This window comes from Danio aesculapii, chromosome 25 (genome assembly GCF_903798145.1).
Source record: "Danio aesculapii chromosome 25, fDanAes4.1, whole genome shotgun sequence".
Taxonomy (NCBI): domain Eukaryota; kingdom Metazoa; phylum Chordata; class Actinopteri; order Cypriniformes; family Danionidae; genus Danio; species Danio aesculapii.
In genome coordinates, this window is record NC_079459.1 from 2,887,520 (window position 1) to 2,899,438 (window position 11,919).

The 11,919-nt window shown below is 32.8% G+C and overlaps 1 protein-coding gene across 1 annotated transcript in view; it reads right to left on the reverse strand.

The window, feature by feature from the left end:
* The window catches only part of LOC130219935 (transient receptor potential cation channel subfamily M member 1), a 31,807-nt gene extending 23,936 nt beyond the window's left edge, over positions 1 to 7,871 (reverse strand). The window contains exons 1-4 of the mRNA XM_056452445.1: positions 7,786 to 7,871; positions 7,337 to 7,550; positions 5,383 to 5,507; positions 3,570 to 3,741 (exon numbers count right to left, since the gene is read on the reverse strand). Of these exons, the coding sequence (XP_056308420.1) occupies positions 3,570 to 3,741; positions 5,383 to 5,507; positions 7,337 to 7,550; positions 7,786 to 7,788 (514 nt within the window). The 5' untranslated portion in view covers positions 7,789 to 7,871. The remainder of the gene's footprint in view (positions 1 to 3,569; positions 3,742 to 5,382; positions 5,508 to 7,336; positions 7,551 to 7,785) is intronic.
* Positions 7,872 to 11,919: the final 4,048 nt, after the last annotated feature.

Here is an 11,919-nt window from a genome sequence, read left to right on the forward strand (position 1 = left end):
CGCCCACCCCTAGTCTCAATATAATGTTAACGTATACTTTCTCTGTGAATTTATGTTTTAAGATTTTACTCCAAATGTCACATCCATAATGCTGGAATTGCAATATTTTGTTGTTCTGTGATATATTTTCTGGGTAACCCTTTAGTTTAAGAAAGAATACACATTATTTACTACACTGCTGTTTGTTCAAACTACTCATTTAAAATGAGCTGAATCAACACGATTCTTGAGATATTTTGGGGGACAACTTAATTGTTTTATGTTCAATCCACTTAAATTTGTTACATTAACTTAATTGATTTGTGACGGGACAACATGAATGAACGGTGTTGAACCCTGTATTTTTTTTACAGTGTACTGGATATTACCAGTATTATGAAGTATGATCTTATTTTACATCCCTTATCCCACCCAACACTCAAAAAAATGACTTTTGCTGCTTGTTAAAATGACTTGTTTAAAATGAGCTGAAACAACACAATTCTAACCCCTTTTTTCCTGGACAACTTAATTGTTTTATGTTCGATCCACTTAAATAAGTAAAAAAAAAACATTAAGTTAACTTAATCAATTTGTGTTGGGAGAAGATGAAGGAATTGTATGGAACTCAGCATTTTTTTGTGTATACCTAAACTTCATGATTACCTTAGTAACTAATAATAAGCAGCTAATTAGTAGTTTATTATGCTAAAAGCCTCAGTTGAACGTTTGTAAATAGCGTGAATTGTAAATTAAAATAAAGTGTGACCATTTCGTGATATGCAAATGTAAACGCAAATCCACCAGATGATTTTCTGGAAAGAATTCATCATTTTAGAGTGATTAGGCTGATCCTGTAGGGCATCTGCATAACACATAACAAACAAATCACAATAATGGATAAATACAATAGAGCTACGATACAATTGAAATACACTGTGATTTTCCGTTTTTTCAGAGTCGTCGCACAGCATTCATGCACAGGAGTTGAATAATCAAATGTAAAATATCACTGTATAGTCTTCATCGTATAACTAATCAAATGTATGTAATGTTTGTGTGTAAATTTCTTGTGCTTTTTAAACTCTCTTGAAACGCTTACAGGTCATAGATCCTAAAAACACATGTAAATGATAAACTTTCACTACATTATGGATCATTTTTTTTACAAGACGGTGAAGATGCGTTTAACAGTCATCATTAATGCTTAGAAATTGTTTAATATCTTGATTTAAAAGAAATGTTGTACATTTCTGAAGCCATACTTTGTATTTGTATTATACTTTGTATTACAAAATTAATTAGCGTTTATGCGAGGCGTTTCTAATGTAGCTTTTTATTTGGGCAGTACGGAAGCGTAGAGCTGGCACCCAGGTAAAAAAAAAAAATCTGAGCTTTATCACGTTTGTACAATATACTTTTCACGTTCTTACAATATAATATCACGTTTGTACAATATAATTATCACGTTCTTACAATATAATATCACGTTTGTACAATATAATTATCACGTTCTTACAATATAATATCACGTTTGTACAATATAATTATCCATTCTTACAATATAATATCACGTTCTTACAATATAATTATCACGTTCTTACAATATAATATCACGTTCTTACAATATAATATCACGTTTGTACAATATAATTATCACGTTCTTACAATATAATATCACGTTCTTACAATATAATATCACGTTCTTACAATATAATATCACGTTTGTACAATATAATTATCACGTTCTACAATATAATATCATGTTCTTACAATATAATATCACGTTCTTACAATATAATATCACGTTCTTACAATATAATATCACGTTTGTACAATATAATTATCACGTTCTTACAATATAATATCACGTTTGTACAATATACTTTTCACGTTTGTACAATATACTTTTCACGTTCGTACAATATAATATCACGTTCTTACAATATATCATCACGTTTGTACAATATAATTATCACGTTCTTACAATATAATATCACGTTTGTACAATATAATATCACGTTCTTACAATATAATATCACGTTTGTACAATATACTTTTCACGTTTGTACAATATACTTTTCACGTTCGTACAATATAATATCACGTTCTTACAATATATCATCACGTTTGTACAATATAATTATCACGTTCTTACAATATAACATCACGTTTGTACAATATAATTATCACGTTCTTACAATATAACATCACGTTTGTACAATATAATTATCACGTTCGTACAATATAATTATCACGTTCTTACAATATAATATCACGTTTGTACAATATAATTATCACGTTCGTACAATATAATTATCACGTTCTTACAATATAATATCACGTTTGTACAATATACTTTTCACGTTCGTACAATATAATTATCACGTTCTTACGTGAAAACTTTATTGTCAGGTGCGAAGACGAAAAGCCCGCCTACCTGAAAACTGGCATGCTGATAACAACATTGTCCAAGCTGATCAGTAGCTGCAAAATTTCCCCATGTCTCAATCCAAGCATAAAATAGAACTTAATTAACTCTGTTAAACAAGACATTTTCTCACGCTCTGATCGCACCAGGTAAACGTAGCCTAAACAATAAAGTTTTCACGTAATAACGTGATAATTATATTGTACAAACGTGATATTATATTGTAAGAACGTGAAAAGTATATTGTACAAACGTGATAAAGCTCAGATTTTTTTTTACCTGGGTGGCAGCTCTACGCTTCCGTAGGGCAGGACAGTAAACTTGACGTTTTTTTTATTATTTGAGAAAATAGAAATGCAAAAAAGTTATTTGTGGTACTCTCCTATTTACTGCGCTCTACGGCTGTCCGAACATAGTTCAAAATAGTCGTAAAAAATCTTCGTAAATTAGCAGTTTTTCGTATTTAATGCTTTTATTTACCCCCATTTATTTATGCTTTTGAATTGCGTTACGGCACCTTGATATTTCTTCCAGCAACATTTAACCTTGATTCACAAGTGTTTTGTTTATTTACGGTTGTGAATTGCATTATGGGATGTTGATCTCTGCTCTGTCGACTTTTGATGTTGAAAATACAACTCTACCATTTAACAAAGTGACTTTAGTGACTTAGGTTGAAAAAATATCATGTATAAAAAGTAATATATAGACAAATAAGTCTGCAAAACAACAGAAAATGTACTGGCAGTTTACTACAAGGTGTTTGTAGCGTGATATACAACACCAACCCAGACAATATATCACCTTAAACTATTAAAAATGACCATAAAAGTCACTTTTTCGAACTTTTTAAGGTTAAAAACGTGTTAAAAGAAAGATCAAGCTCCCATAATGCAACTCAAAAGCAGAAATAAATAGGTAAAAACTCAAAACATGAATCACAAAATATGGAAAACCGATAATTTACGGACATTTTACAGTCAACGTTGCAATATCGATGCTGAAACAATATACATTACGCATCCCTAACCATTACTGATAATCAGGATATATCTGGTGTCATTCAAACCCTTAGCGAGCTTTCACATGCTTCCTCTTAGGAGATCAGAGGTACATTAGACCTAAAGCAGATAAGATTCTCTGATGCCGCCGCACTTACGCGTGTTAATCTTCTGGAGCGAGATGTGTTTCTCCAGCTGCCTGCGTAGCTTGACCTCGGCTCCGTATTTGCCACAAGTGCCGTTATCAGACAGGATGAAGTGCGAATGGCTGTTGTTGAGAACTGCTAGTTTGCTCAGAGGGTTGGAGATTGCTTGGTATGGTTTGTTGACCTGAAATAAGCAACAATGCATCATAAATAATCACCAGAAGTATGACTCTCTTCTATTGTTACACTGTAAAAAACTATATATTATTTTTTTTTAGTTGAATTAAATGCACTTTTCTAGTCATTTAAACTTAAATCAATCAAACTGGCTTAAACTATTGAGTTTGCATATCTTGAGTTGAAAATGATTTAAAACCTGATTAGCTTATTAAAATAAGTTAAATTAATATGTTTTGTGGCACTGTAAAAAAAATTCTTGCTGACTCGAACTTAAAAAGTATTGAAACCTGATTAGCTTATGAAAATAAGTACAATTGTTATGTATTGTTACTGTAAAAAAATCTTGCAGACTCAAATTTATTAGTTGAATCAAATTAACTTATGTAATCATCTCAACTTGCGTCAATCAAACTGACTGAAAATATTGAGTTTTTATAACTTAGAAAAAAAAAATATATATGTATATGTATGTATATATACATATATATATATATATATATATATATATATATATATATATATATATATATATATATATATATATATATATATGTATGTATGTATGTATGTATGTATGTATGTATGTATATATATATATATATATATATATATATATATATATATGTATGTATATATATATATATATATATATATATGTACGCATACTGTACATGCACACACATACAGTGCTCAGCATATATGAGTACAGCTCATTTTGAAAATTATTATTTTTATCCATTTCTCAGTGAATATTGGTGCATTTGATTAGCTTAGATAGACAGATTTATTAAACATATATATTTATGAAAATAATAGTTTAGTCACAGAACATCTTTAGAAATGGAAAGATACAATCAAATACATTTAAATTCATGTAAAATATTGCAAAAAAAATGACAAACTACAACATTTCAACAAAATTGTATATATTTTTTGTTTCTCTTGATTTTTGCCAAATTTGAAAATTGTATTTAATATTTTTCTAGAACATCTAAATTTGGGTGTACTAGTTTGTGAGCCATTATTGTAAGTTATTTAGTTAGATAAGCTCCATATTTGGCTTCAGTACTGACTAATGTAATGTATATGCACAAATATAATATTGTAAAGCTCCCTATAAAAAAATATTAATTTAAATGAGAGATTTGGGGGGTGTACACAATTATCATATATGCTGAGCAGCACTGTGTGTGTGTACAGTATATGTATGCATGTATGTATGCATGTACGTATGTATGTGTGTATATATATATATATGTGTGTATGTATGTATGTATGTATGTACGTACGTACGTATGTACATATACATATATATATATATATATATATATATATATATATATATATATATATATATATATATATATATGAAAAGAAACTAATCATTGCCATAAACATGATATAAAAAAAACAAAATTTAGAAGAATATTTTATGGTTTTAGATTTCTTTTCAGATGGTGTTTGCATCATCTGAACTCTTCATATCAACTTCGACTACTTAAATTTTACTTAAAGTCTAGTTAGAGTTAGATATGGATGTAGATGAGATGTAACTTATAATCAAGAAAATGTGTTCAAGGATCCATCAAAATTAAGTGATGATTATTTTTATGCTATGTATTGCATGCAATTAGACTGAGCGTACGTCTTTTCCAATAAGGTCCTCCTTGTTCTCCAGGATTCCCCACGGTGCGATTCCTATAGCACAGACCTTCCCTCTGGATTTTGAAGAGTGGTCTTTCAAAGCATCTCCGACGTGCCGAATCACTCCTAAATTGAGAGAAGAGCAAATGGTAGACTGAAGATCTGATTTGAAACCAATCACAGGAAAAAGCAGAACAAAGGTGAATCCAAATGTCAAAACAACCTCAAACTGACATCAAGGATAATGTCAAAACACATGTAAAAAAAAAAGGCCTTGATGTCTATTTGACATCCACACATTGATGCATTTTGAGCACCAAAATAAAGACATAAAAAGTATTATAAGAAATGTTTATGTATCTGTGCGTATCTCTACAATGCATGTAAACTACCTTGATGTCAAAACATCAAAGAGACGTCTAACACTGGCGTCAAAAAACACCAAATATGTAAATCCTTTTGATGTCAAAACCTTGACATCTAATTGACATCCACACATTGATGCCATTTGAGCACCAAAATAATGACACAATTAGTATAATGTAAGAAAAGTTGTATTCATCTGAAAGCTTCTATTCTATATGGCAAATTTACACTGGATTCTGTATGCCTACAAATATTGTAAATTACCTTGAAATGACATCAATTAGACGTCTAACATTGGTGCCAAAAACATTGATTTGATGTCAAAACCTTGATGTCTATTTGACATCCACACATGATGCCATTTTGAGCACTAAAATAACGATATTTAGTATCAAAAGAAATGTTTTTGCATCTGTGCGTATCTCTGCAATGCATGTAAACTACCTTGATGTCAAAATAACAAAATCGATTAGCTTTTTTGCATGTTTTTTGATGACATTCTTGATGTCAATTTGATGTCAAAACTTTGATGTTTATTTGACATCCACACATTGATGCCATTTTGAGCACTAAAATAACAATATTTAGTATTATAAGAAATGTTTAATGCATCTGTGCGTATCTCTACAATGTAAACTACCTTGATGTCAAAACAACATCAAATAGACGTCTAACATTGGCATTAAAAAAATGTCAGAAATCAATTACAGCACTGTATTTTATGTATGAATGTGCATGCTTTATATATAAGAAATATGAGTAATACAAACATATATATAACACAAACTTTCATTTTGGATGCAATTAATGTGATTAATTTGCCCAGCACTAGTTTTATGAGGCCAATGTTAGATGTCAATCAGTTTTTTTGTGTGTTTTTTATGTTGTTTTGGTGCATGTTGCGATTGTCGTGTGGACAGGAACCATATTTACAGACCAGGGAACTCAAGAGAGCCGCTGTTCACTTCACTGTCCAGTAACACTGAAGTAACCTGAACTTTTCAGGTATGTCTGATCTGAACAGCTAAACTCTATGGCAGTGTTTCTCAACCACGTTTCTGGACGACCACCAGCCCCTCACATTTTTCATGTCTCCTTTCAGATTAAAAGCTCATTAGCAGAGACTGAAAGACCTGTAACGGGTGTGACAGACAAAGGAGACATCCAAAACATGCAGTGTTGGTGGTCCTCCAGGAACGTGGTTGAGAAACACTGCTCTATAAGACAGTAGTGCTCCAGGAACATGTACTCTTTTATAACTTGGAGTTTTCGTCTTGTTTCTAGTCCAAATATCTGGAAATTTTCTCAAATCAAGAAGCTTTTTCAAGACAAGCAAAGTCAAAACCAAGTGAGTAAACAAGCAAAACATTCTGCAAATGATTATTTAAAATATGATTAAGGAATTTTAGATTAAGGAAAAGCTCACTTAATTTTTATGACTTATTTCTGAAATCAAAACTGTATTTTATTGTCCAGAAAGTGCTTCTGGATTTAAGATTTTTTTAGATATTTGGACTAGAAACAAGCAAAAACCTCTGAAAGTAAGAAAGGCATTTTTTTGCAGTGTAGTTCACACCATAATTACCCACCCGTGCTGACTCCACCAGTGAAGATCCATGCCCCGGTGGTCACCGCAGCCTTGATCAGGCCTTTCCCGAACACCTGCTTGAGTTTGGGCTGCAGGTCGAAGTTCTGGAGGCCGCCGTGGACCGAAATCAGCAGCGTGGGCAACTCCAGCTGCCATTCCTTCACCATTAGATGCAGCAAACTGTCCGGCTTAGTATCATGAGACACCCGGATATACTGAGAGAGCGAGAGAGAGAGATCTGAGGATTAATATCAGATTTATAAAGAAGGTGTTCATTTCCTCACTAAGTGAACTTGTCTTGCAGTAGGCATGCATTTAAAAATTACCAGTAAGAACTCAATGTGTAAACAGGCCTTTTTAAAACATACCAGTAATTCTTAATGATATTTACTGGTATTACTGTGTGAAAGGGACTAATAGAATCATTAAAATAGCATTCAGATTAGATACCATGGCTTTGTTGATGAATCCTCCTCCCTGAAACTCGATGATGCCGTACGCGTCGGTCGGGGTGAGCTGCGTATGTCGAACCACCGACCATTTCTCCTGCGGTGGCTCCACCTGAACAAGCTGATTCTCCTCTGAGGGCTTGTTGGCGACGGCTGTGTGTTGAGCCACTAGATAACCACAGGCACACCTGAGGGGGAAAAAAATATCACAATTTCCATCCAATGAGTCAAGTAGTACAAAACCGTCAATTCCTGATTAACTGGCATCAAAAATCAGACAGAAAAATTGAGTTTGCCGTGATAGGAGAAGCCCCTGTGGGCTTTTTTCTTATTTAATAAATTCCTAAGACTTCAGAAGATGAAATATTATGAATGTACAAAGGCTTTTGGAGGCGTGAGATACTCTTTGGGTGCGCAGATGCTCAATACAGTTCTGGAGGTAATAATAATACTGAACCACTGTGATAACAGACTTTAGCTGAGGGATTTTAGAAATGACCAAAACAACATTTCAGATCATTTAAAGTGTGCTGGAAATGCTGTTTTGTCCCTTAATGCTGTCCATTGCACCTATTTTTATCATCACACAATGTGTTAAAACAGAATCACATGACCTTTTTTATGCCCATGCATGAATTTACTTAATAAATGTGTTTCAATCATAGTTTATGCACATTTTGACTAATTTACTAGTTTCTAATTTACAGTATGCGCATTTTCAAACTTTATGCACATCTTGGACAGATCCATCAAGCGTTTTTGGCAACACTATAATAATTAGACACTATACAGTAGATCATTTATTAAGCATTAGCAAATAGTTCATTCATTATCCGTTTAGCATGAACTCTACATTAACAGATGTTAGTAAACAGTTTGTAACTGCAGAAACAGATACTCTATTCTTGACTTGTGTGCTTAATGATTGTATTTGAATACTTCTTAATTATTATTTTTTCATTACTAAATTAAGTATTGCATCCATTACAAACCAGGTATTTGAGAGAAGTTGCTGGTTTTTAAAGCTCATTCAGAATTATTCAAATCATTCAAAGTAACATTTATATATCTTATTACTCAGGCACATATTCATAGTTAATTTGTATGTTAATACATGCTTTATTAACTTAACCATCCAGCTTTGTGACCTAATGAAAAGTGAGGACTATTTATGCTTTATAAATCCCTAATAAATAAAGAGACTTTACTAATTTCTATTCATTTGAAGATACACAAATGAAACTGAATCAAATCAAAAATAATTCTTTGCAATCTTAGCTAAAATGACAAAATAACATTAAAATGTCGCATCATAAATGTATCATTAAAGGATTATATTGTTGTTGTTTTATCCAGTTTTATGTCATATTTTGTCACTCCTGTTATTCAGCAATGTTTTAACTTTACAGTAATTTTACTTTTCAGATAAGATTGCAAAGATTATTGTTCATTTGATACCAAGCCTTTAATTGCCATTTATAAAAGATTTTTAAAGCATAAATAGTCCTCACTTTAGATTAGGTCAGAAAACTGGATGAAGTTGAGTTAATAAAGCATTTATTAAAATAAAAATGATCTATTAGTATACACCTGAATAATAAGATATATTCACGTTGATTTTAATAGTTTATTAATCACTTACTAACTCATTCTGAATGATCTTAAAATCTCCCAACTACTCTTAAATATAAATGATTTGTAAATAATGCGACACTTAATTTAGTCATGAAAAATTAATCAGTAACAAAGTATGAAAGTACAATTATTAAGAACATTATGAATGCGTTTATAAGTCAAGAATAGAGCATTTGTATCTGCAGTTATAAACTGCTTACTAACGTTTATTAATTTAGAGTAATGCTTAAATAACAAATTAACTATTTGCTAATGCTTAATAGATGATTCATAGTGTGTAGTTATTATAGTGTTATCGTATTTTTCAATAATGTGATACATATGCATAAAAATAATGTCCAACGTCTACAGTAATCTTTCTTTGCACTGTAAAAACAGAGTAGTTGACTTTACTTAAAAAAAACAAGTAAACTGGTTACATTATAATTATTAAATAAACAAAATATGTGGATAATTATAAAAGTTAAGTCAATGGTTTACTGACTAAGTCAAATCAACATGTTGCTTTAAGGCAGGGGTTCTCATTCTCAGTCCTGGAGGGCCGGTGCTGTGCAGATTTTAGCTCCAACCCCAATCAGACACACCTGGGCTAGCTAATCAAGCTCTTGCTAGGCTTTCTAGAAACGTCCTTGCAGGTGTGTTGAGGCAAGTTGGAGCTAAAATCTGCAGGACACCGGCCCTCCAGGACTGAGTTTGAGGTCGAGCTTTTTACACTGTTTGACATGTTTTTACAATGACATTTGACATGGTCATTGTATTGCGGTATCTTACTGTAAACTTACCTGTAAATGTCTTTTACAGTAGCAGGGCCTTACCAGAACTTCATTTTTACAGTAAAATATCCTTACTGCAACTTCTTTTTATAGTAAATGCCTTTTAATTTGAATAAATGGCCTTTAATTTTACCGTATACCACTTTTTAAAGTACTTTACTGTCATTTCTTAACATTTTACACTAGCAGTATAAATCAACCGTATTTGTATTATTCATTGTTATTATATCCATATAAATCAACCTATTTTAATCACATTTTGAAATACAAATACATTTTTTATTGACGGTCTCCCATTTTGCATTCAACTACAGTAATAGTCCTTGATTACTTTGATTACAGAAGAATACTGGATATGCAGTAAGTTACTGTAAACTTTTTACCCACAATGCAGTGCATATTACAGTAGCGAACTGTTAAAAATGTATGTGGTATATTACCAGGCATTTTTTGCGGTAAATAACTGTAAAATCGCTGCAGTGTAAGCCAGTTATTGGGGGAGTGTTCAATCGGTGCATGCATCAGTGCACAACCTGGCAACCCTACAGGCAGTGCGGTGAACTAGACTCGCATCTTGCCCTGAAGCTTTGCCCACACAGCGCACTGCGAATGGGCTTATGATGTCACACATCACCCCTCATTACATAACAGCCTAAAAACGCCTCAGAAAACAGATTCATAGAGGTAATTTATCCACAATGGAGGCTTTATATGCGCTAAACACTTGTTCAAAATAAAAATAAAGCTCACCGGGTCGGGTCCTTGGCTGGAAATATATGATTGCACTCTCTTTTGTGAAAGGTTTTCTCAATCCAAACTTTCTGGCCCTAGAAAACAGACACAAACAGAAATGACACACATATAAAGTAGTACAGTAGTACCTTGCCTTTTCACATATACATAAAGAGTGTGTGTGTGTACGTGTGTAAAACGTCGATTACAGCAAGAACTGCTTTTAGTCCCTTGAGTTCGCCTAGAGTGAATGGCAAATCCTCTTTGCGATAATAATCCCTTACTAAAGTATCAGTGCTGCAGTATGCGCAAGCCGTAGATGTACAGAACGCATGGAAAATATGTTCGATGCCTAAAGTGATTAACTGTGGAGACTTCTGATGAACCGCATCTGTTGGCCATTAGCCCAGATGAGTGTGCTTTTAGGAACACTAGTACACAGATAAAGCGCAAACGGAGATCCGCAGAGTCGCCGGCCACCGCACTGTGCCCTGTTTTTAGATGAAATTATTAGCGCGTAGCAAATCGGAGGTCAAAGTCTGCCCCCTGCTTTTCTGTCAGCGAGAGAGCACTATGGAAACTCATTTTAGAAAAAAAAAAAACACAGAGAGCAGGTCATATTCTGCCCTGCCAGTTTTCTGATTGCTCTCCGGCTCTGGACGAAAATAACCTTTGGTTTCAATGCAATATCTGTCTGGGCTTTTGTTATTGGTCCCGTACTAATTAAGACGAGGCAAATCTCCTTGGAGATCAGTCACAGAACAGTAGCCATGAGGAGAAAGGCTCAACATGTCAGAAACACATGAAATTACACAAATATGGCTATTTTCAGAGTTTATTACCTCTTAAAGTTTGACCCAGAGGCCAACAAGTTGTGTTGAAAATAATACACTGATTAAAGGGATAGTTCACACGAAAAAGTAAATTCTTTACTTATTTCAAACCTTTATGACCTTGTCTCTTTATTCTGTTCAACAGAAAAGAAGATATTTTGA